This window comes from Brassica oleracea, chromosome C7, assembly GCF_000695525.1.
Source record: "Brassica oleracea var. oleracea cultivar TO1000 chromosome C7, BOL, whole genome shotgun sequence".
Classification (NCBI taxonomy): domain Eukaryota; kingdom Viridiplantae; phylum Streptophyta; class Magnoliopsida; order Brassicales; family Brassicaceae; genus Brassica; species Brassica oleracea.
The window spans coordinates 42,536,963-42,553,993 of NC_027754.1; the positions used below are offsets into that span (position 1 = coordinate 42,536,963).

At 33.9% G+C, this 17,031-nt stretch overlaps 4 protein-coding genes across 5 annotated transcripts; 2 read left to right on the forward strand and 2 right to left on the reverse strand.

Moving 5' to 3' along the window:
* The first annotated feature begins 5,835 nt into the window (after window positions 1–5,835).
* Window positions 5,836–7,530, forward strand: LOC106304127 (AT-hook motif nuclear-localized protein 24-like). Its single transcript, XM_013740524.1, has one exon. The coding sequence runs from the start codon at window positions 6,153–6,155 to the stop codon at window positions 7,125–7,127; it is 975 nt and encodes a 324-aa protein (XP_013595978.1). The 5' UTR covers window positions 5,836–6,152; the 3' UTR covers window positions 7,128–7,530.
* A 2,380-nt stretch (window positions 7,531–9,910) lies between these two features.
* On the reverse strand, window positions 9,911–10,398 carry LOC106301510 (probable sodium/metabolite cotransporter BASS6, chloroplastic). Its single transcript, XM_013737926.1, has 3 exons — window positions 10,246–10,398; window positions 10,084–10,166; window positions 9,911–9,983 (listed from the first exon to the last, which is right to left on the reverse strand). Exons 1-3 carry the CDS (start codon window positions 10,349–10,351, stop codon window positions 9,912–9,914), a joined length of 261 nt encoding a protein of 86 aa, XP_013593380.1. The 5' UTR covers window positions 10,352–10,398; the 3' UTR covers window position 9,911.
* A 755-nt stretch (window positions 10,399–11,153) lies between these two features.
* LOC106301509 (probable eukaryotic translation initiation factor 5-2) lies at window positions 11,154–12,955 on the forward strand. Of its 2 annotated transcripts, none has more exons than XM_013737924.1 (2): window positions 11,154–11,230; window positions 11,354–12,955. In XM_013737924.1, the coding sequence occupies exon 2, from the start codon at window positions 11,485–11,487 to the stop codon at window positions 12,715–12,717; it is 1,233 nt and encodes a 410-aa protein (XP_013593378.1). In that variant the 5' UTR covers window positions 11,154–11,230; window positions 11,354–11,484; the 3' UTR covers window positions 12,718–12,955. The 2 variants fall into 2 exon arrangements, with proteins under 2 accessions (XP_013593378.1, XP_013593379.1); XM_013737925.1 differs by having other exon boundaries at window positions 11,174–11,262.
* A 9-nt stretch (window positions 12,956–12,964) lies between these two features.
* On the reverse strand, window positions 12,965–14,838 carry LOC106301507 (probable sodium/metabolite cotransporter BASS6, chloroplastic). The gene is made up of 7 exons (XM_013737923.1): window positions 14,589–14,838; window positions 14,409–14,494; window positions 14,141–14,271; window positions 13,621–14,067; window positions 13,288–13,541; window positions 13,123–13,205; window positions 12,965–13,040 (listed from the first exon to the last, which is right to left on the reverse strand). Exons 1-7 carry the CDS (start codon window positions 14,758–14,760, stop codon window positions 12,969–12,971), a joined length of 1,245 nt encoding a protein of 414 aa, XP_013593377.1. The 5' UTR covers window positions 14,761–14,838; the 3' UTR covers window positions 12,965–12,968.
* Window positions 14,839–17,031: the final 2,193 nt, after the last annotated feature.

The following is a 17,031-nucleotide window of genomic DNA, read 5'->3' on the forward strand; positions in this document are numbered from 1 at the left end:
TGAAAACAAAATATTTATATAAAAATAAATGAAAACAAAATATTTATATAAAAATAAATGAAAACAAAATATTTATATAAAAATAAATGAAAACAAAATATTTATATAAAAATAAATGAAAACAAAATATTTATATAAAAATAAATGAAAACAAAATATTTATATAAAAATAAATGAAAACAAAATATTTATATAAAAATAAATGAAAACAAAATATTTATATAAAAATAAATGAAAACAAAATATTTATATAAAAATAAATGAAAACAAAATATTTATATAAAAATAAATGAAAACAAAATATTTATATAAAAATAAATGAAAACAAAAACCCGCGCGGTTGCGCGGATCGAGATCTAGTTACATGTTAAATTTCGTTTCACTTCGACCACTGTTATTCCTAAATCAAAGCTCCAAACAAGCATATTTTTAATATCCAACAATCATATTCTTATATAATATCCGTAGTCTTTTTTATTAGAAGTATCAGTTTTGTAAACTATAATTTCTTAAATAGAAGCTAACTATTAGCCGATGTTTGGAGTACTATCCACCCCAAACAAGAACACAGTTAGAGATTTTAATATTTTAATGGCGATCTACTCAAAAGAGTGTGATTGTATCTATGAAATGTGTATGTATATACGGCAGATATAACTTTACTGATAACACTGAGATTCCTAATGGAAAGAACCCTTGAATCATGGGAGGTTTCTTTGAGCGTTAGTTTGTCGTTAGCTTAAGTTCCAACTAGGCCAACTAAATGGTCCTCAGAGAACCCACTTAATCACTAATTAACCCACATGCCCCCCCCCCTTTGCTATTAGTCCTTAACTCTCTTATCTCAATGTTAAAATAGCTCTCTTAATCTCAAACTCTAAATACACAATTCCAAAATAAAAAATATAAACTTATTGAATTTTCTTGGAGAGAAGGTTGCTAACTTATTTTGGAGGATTATTGATTATATCAACTATAAATGGTTTAGCATTCACTTGACCTAATAGAGAGAAAAGAAATTCACTTCAACGTTTATATACACATTTATTTACTTACATATGGTGGGAGGGGACCATTAAATGGGTTCGTGACAAAAGCATAAGCACGATGTGATTTACGGAATTAGGTGTCTTCCACGTGGGACTTACATTTCAATTTAATCAGCTAGCTTAATTTACTAACTTTTAACTTAATCTGTTTATCAGTTAGTATTACTTGGAGATCAGGAATAAACTTTCCTAAAAACTGTATGAAGTCCATGTATCTATATGATTCACACAAAGAGGCGTTAAGGTTTGAGTATATGTTGGCCTGGATGATGAGGTTTATATGTTTTGATGATTTCTCGTTTGGGAAAGAATTAATTATAAATTTTGTGGGTTCACTTTTTAGTAAATGATACACAATGAGTTGTAGTATAACATATTGATTTTACTGAACAGTCTAGCTGAATTCCAAAATGAGGAAGTTTTTCGGTAAAGAGTTCTTCGCAAGTCTAAACGCTGAAATCGAAGTTCAAGTAGGCAAGTAAAAATTTCACACGGTGAAGTTGTGATTCATTGTTATAGCCAATCTGTGTCTTTAACCCTAAATGCAAAGACATCATGCCACAGTGTACAGCTTAACAATTGTTTATATCTTTTTTTTTTTGGGCAAACCAAACAATTGTTTATATCTTAAATCTCAAAATACAATTTATAGATTTGAACCAATGTATTAAAAGTATCATGATATGAAAAGCATCAAAGCTAAATACAATTTATGTAAGATACTGTAGCATATTAATAAAGGCTAGTCATCTGGAGTATTGGATAGTGGCACCGCTGGTAGCAAAACATATCAATATATCAGTATAATAATACCAAAGCATCTATATACAGACTGAGAGTATGACGTCTAAAATGGTTAACACATGTTCATGCCTCGGTTACTAACCTAAATAATTTAACTAACCAATCAACTATTATCCGTAGAATTCGGGATTGAAAGCAAGCTGTCCTGTTCTCTTTTTGAGAGAGCTCGTGAACTACAACTTTGGTTTGATAGGTTCCATGCCTTTTGAAATTAAAATAAAATAATTAGTACTGACCTCATTTCCCAATAATATTATTGATTTTGGTAATTGGATAAAAAAACGTTAACATCCCCATCTAATTATTGGAAACAATTCCTTTATGTTAACTTCTCTGAGAATATCAAATACTATTGTACTTACAATATGAAATAGAAGCACACCATTTGATAAGTTAGTTGTTTCATGTACTGTCGTCAACTTTGTTTTAGGTTTATTATAGGAGTAGAAAAATTAAAAAGTGTTGCTCAAAAAAAGAGAAAAATTAAAAAGAAACGTCTGTATATTTCTATGATATTGTACACGTTCACATTTGTTTAGCATAATCTGCAATGTAACGTACATATATATAGGTTTCATGTTTTCTGTTTTAAATGAACCAAGTGAAAGTCAACCATGAGTAAATTATATCTGTAACTATATTTTGGTAATCATGCTTATCAATACCAACATTACCAGCACAATCTTCGCTTTACCTGTCCACCTTAAATATAATTAAAGTAACCCCCGCACAATTCGATTATTCGATAGAAAATTGGTATCCGAGATTTTTGCGAACTACGTTCTCAAAAATGATAAGTTGTCAAACACACGTAAGCAGGGTAACTACCACACATGGATTTGGTTTTCAGAAAGTTGCTTATTTTTACTGGTTGATATAGATCGCAAAATTGCCTCGATGTAAAAAAGAAAGGAGAGGAGTGGGAGGAGAAAGGGCACGTGGAGCATGAGAGAGCCGACAAAGAGCATCTCTTTAAGACATTGGAGTTTGTGTTTAATCTCTCTCCCAACAGTTCATGCGATGCGTCTGTTTCTCTCTTTCTCTCGTGGTTTTGGAGTTGTCAGCGACATCTTCGCGTCTTCTTGTTATTTCACTCTCTCCAATGCACAATCTCTATCTATACATATGTGTATTCACAAACTTCTACCCCCCCAAAAAAAAGTGTTCACATAATTCTATAAACAAACAACTTTAGTTGATATTGACAAATGGATCGTTTGACTATCAACTATGTAGACACTACAGTTTATATAGAGACCAGCTTATTATATTCAACGCACAGCGCTAGATCTTATAACCGTGATGATCGTCAAGTACTAAAATAACATTACTAAAAAACATTACTAAAGTGGCTATTTTCTTTCATGACATCTAAACGTTTTAAATAATACTGGATCTCGATCCGTGCAACCGCGCGAGTTTTTGTTTTCATTTATTTTTATATAAATATTTTGTTTTCAATTCTAAATTGGTATATATTATAATATATATGTGTCTATCAATTTTTAAAACATAATAAGTTTAATGCGCGGGTTTTTGTTTTCATTTATTTTTATATAAATATTTTGTTTTCAATTCTAAATTGGTATATATTATAATATATATGTGTCTATCAATTTTTAAAACATAATAAGTTTACTGCGCGGGTTTTTGTTTTCATTTATTTTTATATAAATATTTTGTTTTCAATTCTAAATTGGTATATATTATAATATATATGTGTCTATCAATTTTTAAAACATAATAAGTTTACTGCGCGGGTTTTTGTTTTCATTTATTTTTATATAAATATTTTGTTTTCAATTCTAAATTGGTATATATTATAATATATATGTGTCTATCAATTTTTAAAACATAATAAGTTTACTGCGCGGGTTTTTGTTTTCATTTATTTTTATATAAATATTTTGTTTTCAATTCTAAATTGGTATATATTATAATATATATGTGTCTATCAATTTTTAAAACATAATAAGTTTACTGCGCGGGTTTTTGTTTTCATTTATTTTTATATAAATATTTTGTTTTCAATTCTAAATTGGTATATATTATAATATATATGTGTCTATCAATTTTTAAAACATAATAAGTTTACTGCGCGGGTTTTTGTTTTCATTTATTTTTATATAAATATTTTGTTTTCAATTCTAAATTGGTATATATTATAATATATATGTGTCTATCAATTTTTAAAACATAATAAGTTTACTGCGCGGGTTTTTGTTTTCATTTATTTTTATATAAATATTTTGTTTTCAATTCTAAATTGGTATATATTATAATATATATGTGTCTATCAATTTTTTCACAGATTTGTATTATCGAGTAAATAATTAAACATTTAGTTTTTGTTTAATTTTTAAAATAAACTATATAGTTTAAAACTTGTCTTCATTGGTTTAAGGTAGTAAAGATTAATCATTGTTAGATAATATGATTTTTGTTATTTAAAAAAAATCTTTATAATTTTAAAATTTAACATCAACAAATATTTAAATATTTAGCATCTAGAGGTATAGTATTACAACATTAAATTATATCTATTTAATTTATACTATCTATAAATCCAATGGATCATCTATTGTTTAAATCCAATAATTGATAGCCTAATAAAAATTTCTGGTATGCCCAAAATTTAAATGATAAGATTAGATATTAAATGTAACATGACTTTCTACGAATAAGTCTATTTTTTAAAAAATCACACATGAATCAAAGTCGTGACTTCTATTTTAATATATAAGATTCATCAACACTAGGCATGGGACGGACGGATCCGGATATCCGGAAAATTTAGGGTATCTGGATCCGGATCCGTGGATTTAATATCCGGGTCCGGATTCGTGGTTTCCGGATATCCGGATTTCGGATATCCGTCTCTATATTCTATTACTCGCGGATATCCGGATCTGGATCCGTAAAAATAATTAAAAATATATTTATATTTTTTTAAATACTACATTTTTAAAAATAACACATCAATTAAATATTTATACAATATTTATAAATATACATATGTCTATAATATTGTAAAAACTGAACATAATATTATAAAATTAATTTATATGTATAAATATTAATATATAAAATATAAATATTAATAAAATTTAAAATTTTAATGTGTTTTAAAAATATGGATCCGGATCCGGATCCGGATTCGGTTTGGACGGATCCAAGATTTTACTATCCAGATTTGGATCCGGGCACTCCGGATATCCTATTTTCGGAGCGGATCTCGGATCGAATCCGAATCTCGGATAATAAGTCTCAAGCCTAATCAGCACAATGACATTGATCATCACACCATCATATTACCAAAAAAAAAAAATCAAACATATGCTCAAGATGCATTCCAACAAACAAACAAACAAACTTACGAACTAGCTGTAAGTTTGTTTGTTTGTTGGTATGTATACATGCCTATCTGATAACCATAATAACTTTTAAAAAAAGATAACCATAATAATTATATAGAGGATAGTCAATTAATCATTTGTATATGTATTACAAAATAATTATCATTAAAATTATATTATCAGATGCCAACTTTGTTTCTGTCTAATAATTAAAAAGTTTAAACCATTGGACTCTTTTTGCATTCAACATGTAATGCGTCATGTTTATAACATATGTGTTGATGTACTGAAATTAATGGTTGTAGAACAATCACTAGATGCCAACTTTACCTGCTGATCTAAACAATGATTCATAACAGTTTAAGGGATCACAAAGTTTACTATCCAAAGACTGCATCATTTTTTTCCTATCAAATTTTGATTGGCCTAATAATGACTTACTAAGTGATGTAACATTTAAGGTTTAGTAGGAAAGAGCGAGGAAGTGGGGACCAAAAACACTGCCCATACATAGAAGGAAGGAAGTCACATTCAAAATTCGTAATAAGCACAATAAAAACAAAATGTAATGTATTTATTTAACCCTAGGTTACCAATCACAAACCAAAGGCAGACTCTAGCTCGCACACATCTCAAATAGTAGCTTAAATAAAAACCCCTTTCTCTGTTTCCAAACTTCATCCAACTCAAAAAGAAGGAGAGAGAAGCTAGCTATACAACAAAAGTAGGGAGAGAGAGAGAGAAACCCTACAAAATAAAAAGGAAGAAGAGACGAAGATGAAGAAGATCCAGCTTGGATTTAGTTGTTCATCATTACTACTCTCTTCTTGGTAGCTTCGACAACAAAACAAGAAAAAAAAGGTCAACTTAAAGATCTGAGCTCTTAGATCCACAGTCTCTTCTTTCTTTTTATCCAATTCATCACGTCATCGAATCATAGATCATGGATGGAACACAAAGCTCACTCCCTCCTCCGTTCCACTCAAGAGACTTTCAGTTACATCTCCAACAACAACAGCAGCAACAGCAACAAGAGTTCTTCCTCCACCATCACCAGCAACAAAGAAACCAAACCGATCAAGATGACCAACAAGGAGGAGGAGGAATAAACCGACAAATCAAGATGGATCGTGAAGAGACAAGCGACAACATAGACAACAGTGGCAGCGAAGGCAAAGACACAAACCAAGGAGAAGGAGGAAGCGGTGGCGGCGGCGGCTCAGGAGGAGATCAGATGACAAGAAGACCAAGAGGAAGACCAGCTGGATCCAAGAACAAACCAAAGCCTCCGATTATCATCACGCGGGACAGCGCAAACGCGCTTCGAACCCACGTGATGGAGATTGGCGACGGCTGCGATCTTGTCGACAGCGTGGCGACATTCGCGCGCAGACGCCAGAGAGGCGTTTGCGTTATGAGCGGTACTGGAAACGTCACGAACGTCACAATACGTCAGCCTGGATCTCCATCTCCTGGCTCGGTCGTTAGCCTTCACGGAAGGTTCGAGATTCTCTCTCTCTCAGGCTCTTTTTTACCCCCTCCGGCTCCTCCTAACGCCACAGGGTTAAGCGTTTACCTCGCTGGAGGACAAGGACAGGTTGTTGGAGGAAGCGTGGTGGGTCCTTTGCTATGTGCTGGACCTGTGGTGGTCATGGCAGCTTCTTTTAGCAATGCGGCGTACGAGAGGCTTCCGTTAGAGGAAGATGAGATGCAAACGCCGGTTCACGGAGGTGGAGGTGGAGGAGGAGGAGGAACGATGGAGTCTCCCCCGATGATGGGAGGACAACTGCCACATCAGCAACAAGCTATGTCGGCTCATCAAGGGTTACCACCTAATCTTCTTGGTGGTTCAGCTCATCAAGGGTTACCACAGCATGATAATCAGCCTTATTGGTCAACGGGACGACCATCGTTTTGATCATCTCCCGCCATCGTAGCTAGCTATATGTATATTTATAGCTAGCTAACCGCAGAATCACGAGTTTATGAACGAATAAGACTATGAACTTAGTCGAGGACGATCGAGTTTCACTATATTTGAGTCTGCGTGTATCAGACGAATCAGGTTTTTTTTTTTAATTTCTCTTTTTGGTTTGTTTTAGTTGGTAGATTTTCTATGTTGATTTGAATAACATTTTTCTTTGTTTCTTGCTTTTTATTTGATGAATTTCCATTGGTAGTTTAAATTTACTTTGTGTTGTTGCCTCTACGTATGGTTTTTTCTTATCAACATTTTATGGTGTTTTCCACAATTTTTATAGTTCGTAACATGTTCTTAATATGGAACTATTTGGATACACAAGAACTCGTTTTTATGATCATGGTTGTTAGTAATTGTTTGCTTTACATTTGAGTTTCCGATAGGGAGAGATGGTTTATTCTTTTACAGGCTCTCACATAAATTTCTCATTCTTAGAGTTAACCACATTATAAATAATACATTTGAGCTCCATAGTAAGTATATGTATGTTAATTTACACTACAACTATATACATATGCTGTATAACGCAGAATGATACTGTGGTCTACGTCAACTGATATATACAGCAAAACCCATCGAATGTACTGTATTACACAGTTTCTATTGACTCAAGCAACAACAAAGTTCAAGGACGTTTCCTAAACTAGAATAGGCACTTATGTTTCTTTTTGTTTGGGTCCAAACATAAGTGCCTAAACTAGAAAGGCACTTCCCAAATCAGATATGATCTTTGGATGTCAGTTATACTCCGCGAGGAGCCAAATTAAAGGGGATTATTATTCATGTTGATAATTATTATTGGTATGATGAAAAGGACTAAGTATTTTTATAAGTAAAAACATTTTGTAGTGAGAGGTTTCCATCTCGTCTTTAATCATTATGGATATTTAAATTTCAATCAATAAGTCTATTTGGATCATAAAATCACCCTTATTTAGTCTTCATAACATAATAATGATTGTGCTATACACATGTCGTTTGTCGGAGTTAAACTTCTGTTGATGATGAAAGAAAATCGCATTTTTATGTAATGATGATGATGTACGTAAACACTATATATTAGTATTTATTTGTATAAATAAACATATGATTATTAATATGTTTATGTACATCAATTTTTTATATATAAGAAAAAGCTGCAATACCGGCGGCTTAAACGGGGGTTAACAATTTACGAGAAAAGTTAGGAGGTATGGGAGCTTTATGTGCATATTCTCTCTTCATACAGAAACTTATACGCTTACATATGAGCATCAATCAATAGATCTTTGAGTGTGTAAATATTTACATATATACTATGCATGTATACGCACAAATATATGTGTATATGTGGATAAGGAGACAATACATTTGTTCAACTGCTGCCTCACACGTGCGCTTGCTGGTGATTACCATGTTCTTTCGGGACTACCAATTACAGACTCATATTTATGCATACAATGTTAACTATGCATAATATAGTCATGTGTATATAGTGTAATTATACATATATACTAGGTGTTTTGCCCGCACATGCGGACATAATTTTTTTATAAATATTTATTAATAAATGAACAATTAGTTTAAAGATCAAAAAATTTAATCAAACATTAAATTTAACTATTTTTAATTTATCAATTTCTTAATTTTCTAATTATTAATTAAAAAAATTATTTGGTTGACAACAGCAATATTTTTTATTTTAAAATATGTTGTTATCTTTAACCATGTTTTACTATATTAATTTATAAACAAATATTTAATTAAATAAATAAATATATAATTGTTAATATAAAATGATGCTATTAAACCAAAATTTTGGAATTACTAAAACCTACAAAATCTCAAAATAAATCAAAAGCACAAGAATATTTAACCAACCCAACTTTACATATTATATTAATCAAATTAATAAAAACTATTGATATTTGTATAATTATATTGTGAAATACCATCCATAATAACTGAATAAACACTCAATCAGACCAACCATGTTGACAAACAAAACATTAATATGTAATGTATAAGATAAGAATATTTTCTATATATTATTATATTCATTTCTAAATGCTATAATAATAAAAAATATGTTATAGTCAATCTCTATTTTTCCTTTGTTGCCATAAATAAAGCTTAAGGACTTCTATCCCAAGACTTCCTGCATAATTACCTTATATGCTCTATCCATTACCAAAATAAAAGTTTACTTGAGTCTCAATGTTGTAAGGCGAATAGAGATGTATAATGGTAGAAAGAAAAGTTCAAAATACAAACTCAGAGCGCAAGATGACTTGCTGAAGGTGATTACAATTGAGGGCAAAGTCACTTGCAGAAACAAGAAGAATGCTTACGTACTTATGCATTGGCATAACTCCCCAGATATGCAATCAGGTGATAAAGACTGATGATGTGGTGACAACATGTAGAGGCTGAAGCTGGCCTAGAATTTTGACAAGATACTGTAGGTGGTTTAGAGTCTTTGACGTTGAATAAATGATCAGCTATAAAAGAATGGGGTCATAGTTTAACGGGATTAGCTTTTGGATTTGGTTGAGACACAGGCCCTGAGGAGGAATGGTCTGGGTTTAGACCAGCGTCCATGGCTAAAGACTCGTTCTTTTACAAATTTGAAGTTGTAGTTTAATTTAAACTGGGTTTATAATCAAACCATCCTTTATGGTGTAATCTATTTCTTATAAATGTTAAAAGAAGTTTGTACATAAATTAAGAATTTTACATTGTTTAAATGCTTAGCTCTTTTTCGTTAGACCATATCATAACGAGTGTGAACCCCATCAATGACATTACCACCGTCTGCAAACACACACAAAAACAATGCTCTCTATTATTATTAGTACAAAAAGAAGAAGATTTCTACAATGTCTAAAAAAACCATTTCTGCCTTGGAGCTTACAGATATTGCAGGAGGAATCCCAACAAGAGGATCTTGAAAGAACTTAGTCGCCAGCGCTAGAGCCAAAAGACTGCTCTGCATTCCTGAGAATTTTAACAACAAAATAAAAACATTTCTCTTCTCAAAACCTTTTAAAACCAAAGAGTTGGTTAAGTTCGTTACCAGTTTCATAGGACAATGTTCTTTGCAAGGCTTTAGAGTCTGGAGCGTTTCTAAAGACGGAACCGGTAAGAAAGTATCCAGATAGGAAAGCTGAGAGATGAAACATTGTTACCAGCAACACTATGGTTGCTCCAAACGGAGACACAACCGAGTTTATGTTCAACGCAAGTGGCGCTCCAACGCAGCAAGCCGTGTCAAGAACCGATAAAACTGGGTGAAACGGTCTGATCGCATTGGATAGTTTTGGGAACAACCTATGGAAGAAGAAGAAGACACAACTTTGAAGACACAACATAAATTAAATACAAAACAATTTTCAAATATGTTTTTTTTGCAATTTTTTTTAATAACTAAATGCAAATACAATAAGATAAATATATAATAAGAAGTGACAAATACATGCTGATTATTTATAACATGTAAATTAAAACTATTGTATTTGAAATAATTATATAAGTATATAATTAGCGTTAAAAATATATATCTATAATGATCTAAAGGAAATATCTATGTATATAAAATCGAAAAAAACACTCGCACGGTTGCGCGGATCAGAATCTAGTTAAAAATAAGTTAGGTTCGATCGTATATGTGATTTATAAATGATGTCAAAATATATTTTTTTAACGTATCTACAGCCGAGTAAGTAAAATATTAATTAGAAATAAATGAAATAAATAAAATATAATTTTATAAAAAAAAAATCACATAAGAAAAAATATTGTAACTTCTGTTTTACTTAAGATACAATGATATTTTCTATTAAAATTTTAATGGTAAAGTTAGTCATGATAGAAATAAAATATAATACAAGAAGGGTTAGATTAGGCAAATTCCCATTTAACTAATCGGAAACGGAAAAAGTAAAGATCTTTATTTTTCCCTATCCTCTTATATATAAGCAAACAAACGCACGCCTCTCTCTCTCTCTCTCAAAACTAAAATCTTCGTTCCGAGCTTTTGATTCACCGTCTCTGGTTCAGAGGTTTCTGTTGAGGCTTATGATAATTCTATAGAGTTGATAGCCCTCACACTGTGACACTTTATATATATATATATATCCATTGTCTTGTGATTGATATGTTTGTGTTTTGATCTTGTGATGCAGTTTTTCTATAGATATACATTCATCAGCCCTTTGCTATCTATCTGGTTGCTTGAAAAACAGTATCATACATTCAGAAGTAAGAAGTTCAACAAGCTCTTGTTCCATCCCGAGACTCCTCCTCTCTCTCAAAGATGGCGCTGGAGAACATTGGTGCTTCCAACCGTAACGATGAGTTTTACAGGTACAAGATGCCTATGATGGTTACCAAAACTGAAGGCAAAGGTAACGGCATCAAGACCAACATTGTCAACAACGTCGACATTGCAAAGGCCTTGGGGAGACCTGCATCTTACACTACCAAGTACTTTGGTTGTCAGCTTGGTGCTCAGTCCAAGTTTGATGAGAAGACCGGGACTTCACTTGTGAATGGATCTCACAGCACGCCTAAGCTTACTTCTCTTCTGGAGGCTTTTATTAAGAGGTATGTTCAGTGTTATGGGTGTGGGAACCCTGAGACTGAGATTATTATTAATACAAAGATTCAGATGGTGAACTTGAAGTGTGCTGCTTGTGGGTATATCTCTGAGTGTGACATAAGGGATAAACTGACTACGTTCATTCTGAAAAACCCACCGGATGCGAAGAAGGAGGCCAAGGATAAGAAAGCTATGAGGAGAGCTGAGAAGGAGAGGCTTAAAGAAGGTGAAGCAGCTGATGACGCCCACAAAAAGCTTAAGAAGAAAGCACCTTCTAACGGGAAGGAGCATGCTGATGATGAGAATATCATACCGAAGCATTTGGAGAATGCTCATGAGGTGGATGATGATGATGATGATGATGATGATGATGGTATTCAGTGGCAAACAGATACTTCTAGAGAAGCTGCTGAGAAAAGAATGAAGGAACAGTTGAGTGCTGCTACTGCTGAGATGGTGATGCTCTCTGTAAAAAAAGAAGAGGAGAAGAGTCTCGTGCAGGAGGAGATGAAAGAGTATCTGAAGAAAGGTTTACCTTTAAGCCAGCTCAAAACGTTCATCTCCTCTCTCTCTGAGCCTCCTCAAGATGTCATGGACGCACTTTTCAACGCTCTCTTTGATGGTGTGGGCAAAGACTTTCTCAAACAAGTTATGAAGAAGAAGAAGTACTTAGTGGCTGCAACGCAAGAGGAAGGAGGATCACAGATGCATCTGCTCAACTCTATCGGATCATTCTGTGGAAAGAGTGGAAACGAAGAGGCGGCTAAAGAGGTGGCTCAGGTTCTTATGGCATTGTACGATGAAGACATTGTTGAGGAAGAGTTTGTGCTGGAATGGTACCAAAGGGGTCCGAGCGGAGTGGACAAGAGCTCGCTTGTTTGGAAGAATGTTAAGCCTTTTGTGGTGTGGCTACAGAGCGTTGAGTTCGAGTCCCAAGAGGAGGATTGAGAGTTTCTTTTGCACTGTGACTGTTTTTTTTTTTTTTTTAAATGTTATTTTGGTTTTCAGTATTCTCAGATTCTTTTGACGAATCTAAAATCAATTGTCTGACTTTTATTATTATTCTTCTTTTCTGTATCTAAACTCTCTTTAAATAATCAAACCGGGTTTATAAATCAAACAATCCTTTATGGTGGAATCTATTTCTTATAAATGTTACAAGAAGTTTGTACATTAAACTAAGAATTCTACATTGTTTTTTAAATGCTTTGCTCTTTACCGTTAGACCATATCATAACGAGTGTGAACCCCATCAATGACATTACCACCGTCTGCAAACACACACAAAAAAACAATGCTCTCTGTTATTAGCATCATCACCAAAAGATGATTCTACAATGGTTAAAAACTTACAGATATTGCAGGAGGAATCCCAACAAGAGGATCTTGAAAGAACTTAGTCGCCAGCGCTAGAGCCAAAAGACTACTCTGCATTCCTGAGTATTAAAACCAAAAACACAGGTTTTAAAACCAAAACACAGGTTTTAAAACCAAAAAAGAGTTGGTTAAGTTCGTTACCAGTTTCGTAGGACAATGTTCTTTGCAAGGCTTTAGCGTCTGGAGCGTTTCTAAAGACTGATCCGGTGAGGAAGTATCCAGAGAAGAAAGCTGAGAGATGGAACATTGTTACTAGCAAAAGTATCGCTGCTCCAAACGGAGACATAACCGAGTTTATGTTCAACGCGAGTGGCGCTCCAACGCAGCATGCCGTGTCAAGAACCGATAGAACTGGGAGAAACGGTCTGATCGCATTGGATAGTTTTGGGAACAACCTAAAGAAGAAGAAGAAACACAACTTTGAGTAACAACTTGAGCTCATATCAATTCTCTTTTTTTAATTTTCTAACTCACTTGTTTAGTAGCAATCCTGCAGCAATTGGTGCGATCACGACCTGGAGAATGCTGGATACCATTCCTCTCACATCAACGGGTAGTTTCTTCCCTATAAGCAAGAGTGATAGCATCGGTGTGACAAGAACCGCAGTAGCCGTTGATAGAGATGTCATGACGATGCTAAGAGGCGCCAATGCTGGATCAGTCAAGAAAGTAGCGTAGTTTGATAACTGAGCTCCACTAACACACGAAACCAACATGATTCCAGCACCTATAGGAGTTGGGAGTTGGAAAAGAGAAACAGCAGCTAAGCCAAAGATGAAACCAAGGAGAGGCTTGATGAGATACTGTCCAACGTAACCAAGGAGTATAGCTTTTGGTCTTTTGAAGGCTTCGAGAAAGTCTTTCTCGTTTGAATTGATACCAACGGCAAACATCAAGAAGCCTAACGCGGGAACAAAGTACCTTAAAAGAACAAGAGAGTAAGAAAGAGCTTTTCTTTTTTTTTTTTACAAAAACAGTGTAAAGAGAAGAGAACCTGGAGGTAAACCAAGTGAAAGAAGGAGGATAGAGGAGAGCTAAGACAGTACTCGCCAACACAACATGAGGAAGAATTGAGTTTGCTTTCTTCAATGTTTCCACTATAGAAGTAGGCGTCTCATTAAACATCTGACAACAGAAAATAAACAAAACTTTGTCTGAAACATAAACATGATTGGTTCGAACAAATCATATAAACCTAACTAAACAACCTCCAAGTTCAACCGTCCAAAATCAAATCAAACCAAACGCAGAAAAAGTTGCACCTTGTCTGAACCAGCTCCAGGATCCAAACCCATGTCTGAGAACTTGTCGGATGCATATCTACGCCACAAATCTATCGATCCGCCACCTATATAAGTTAAAGAAAACGATGAGAGAGGAAAAAAGGAGGGAACTTTGAATGTACCCAACAACCAAACAAGACATATAAGGTGAATCGAGACCTTGAGAAAGTGAGACAATGCGAGCTGGAGAAGTCAAAGAAGAGTTAGACAAGGCGTTGAGCGGGAGAAGTTGAACACGTTGACTTCGATATGGAGCAGGGGAAGCTCGTGGTAGAAGACGAAGTTTTGATTTAAGATGTAGAGTTTCTTTGGGAGTTGTGATCACATTCATTTTTATTTGCTTCCTCAGAGTTTCACGAGTTTAGCGTAAGCAGTAGTGGCGAATCTCCGAGTAGAGAGGTAATGGGGGAGGGAGATCGAAGAGAGTGAGAGAGAGAGAGATAACATATCATCTCTTACACGCAATTCTTTGCCGGGCCAGGCCCAACCCAGCCCATTTAAATATGTGATACTATTTTAATACATGTGACATAATGAAAACAATCTTTTCTTCTTCTTAATGTATATTCACCGTGTGGATTATAGCTGTTGGATTCAATTTTCACTGTTTGGATCATGTACTGTCACTGTCCAGTGAGATTGTTTTTAAAATATCTGTCGTTTGTGTTGCAAAGGGAATCTTGTAAGAACAACATTAGAAGAAGCATCTTCTACAGATGAAAACGGCCTTTCGGCTACACACAACATTCTCGGCTTTTTAGGAACTGTAGCTACCACTATTCTCATCACAAAGTATAGCGAAAAGACAGCTGTGGATACCATGAAGAAAGAGGAAGAAGCATTGTTGCAATAAAATCCACGTGACAAGCTCTGAGCTGCTTGCTCTTGTCTCTCTGCTTTTAACCTGAAACATTATACATTGTCTTCTTACATAGTTCAGGTCCGCTCCAGTATGTGAAACAGCTCTGTTGTGCTCTTGTCTCATTGGTACTTCGTTTCATTATTAAATACGTGTTTTAAAATAAATAGGAAAAAAAATACGGTTAACCAATATGAACCAAGGTATGTACAGATCAAATTATTGTGACATGAATGATAAAAACTTTCTTGTTATTTGCAGTGTTATTGGGAAACGATTAAAATGAGAGAATCTTCGAATAATTTACTTTTCTTGTACATGTCAAATCGAAATTATTTATAAGAATCTTGCCAGAGCAAAGTTTAATATATCTGAATGAACTTAAATTATTTCGAACATGTTAATTGATGGACAGAAAAAGAATAAGAAGAAGAAGATAACTGCATCTATTTGTCATGGGGATCATGTTAGGCCAAAGTACGTGAATATAAAAGTATAAAGATAGTGCATATAACTAAATGTCCGACAAATTTGATTACATATGCATATGAATCAAGTTTTTCTCTATATTTAGTTAAATTTTCATTTACTACCTTTGAAAACGTTCAACCAACATCTCCCCAAATAAATGTATCTTTGTACTCCCAAAAGTAGCTTTGGTCCAGAACCCAAAACCCTTTGAACAAAACTTATGCTTTCAAAAACATATTATTAGATTTTCAAATTTTGTCATACCCCAAGAACCAGAAAATGATAATTTGTCCTTTTCTTTTACACAAATTTAGGTCTTTGTGTACTCTCCGATTGAACCGTATTAAATGACAAGTTTTGCTTAAAACAAAATGATGGATAACTTATTAAAATCCACAGTCAACGTCGCACGTACCTCATTTTCATATGAAACTGATTTCAAAATTACTTTAAATAATGATCTAAATATATCATTTTGAAAATGTTACTTTAAAAAGAAAGAATTTCAACTTCCATGTAAAAAGCTTCTATCATCCCTCTAGCAATGCAATAGAGTGTTGCATTCGCACATACAATAAAAAAGGGCAAAAAAATGGAATTTTTAATTTTGATAATTATTCCCACTTAAAAATAGATGTCTCAAAGCTATTGTATATGTTTATCCTAAAATCATTTGAAATGTTTATTTTACAATTTCACAGGAGTAAAAAACGAACTTTCGCGTCCCTAGAATGGGCTTAAGATTCTCTCAACTTGGAGTAAAGTAGTGGTACGTGGGTCCCTGAAAAAGAAAGAAAAACACGTTTTCCTGAAGCAGTTCAACCACTTTGTGGTTCTTTCTACGTTCTTTTTAGTAAAAGTGAAGATAAGATCGAGTGTTCTTTGATCGTGGAAAAAGCTAGATCGGATTTGGGGCAATCAATCGGGTGAACGTCTTTGGTTTTAGTCTGATTGGAGCTTCGAAGATTATCTTTACCGATGTCGGCGGCAATGGACAGAGCCTTGATGGCTCTTTCACTGGAGGAAGAAGATGAACCGTTCGAAATGCCGGATCTACCGGGGTTCTGTTCGAATGAGAAGAATAAGCTGAGTCTGGTGGGTAGAATCCTAAACCCAGAATGCCAGAAAATGTCAACTTTAATTTGGAGGATGCCTGGAAAATGGCAGAAGGAGGGTAGATGTCGAGGAGTGGCTCTGTCCAAGGAGCGTTTTCAATTCTTCTTCGACCATGAGTACGATTTACTTGATGTATTGGCGAAAGGAGTACATACC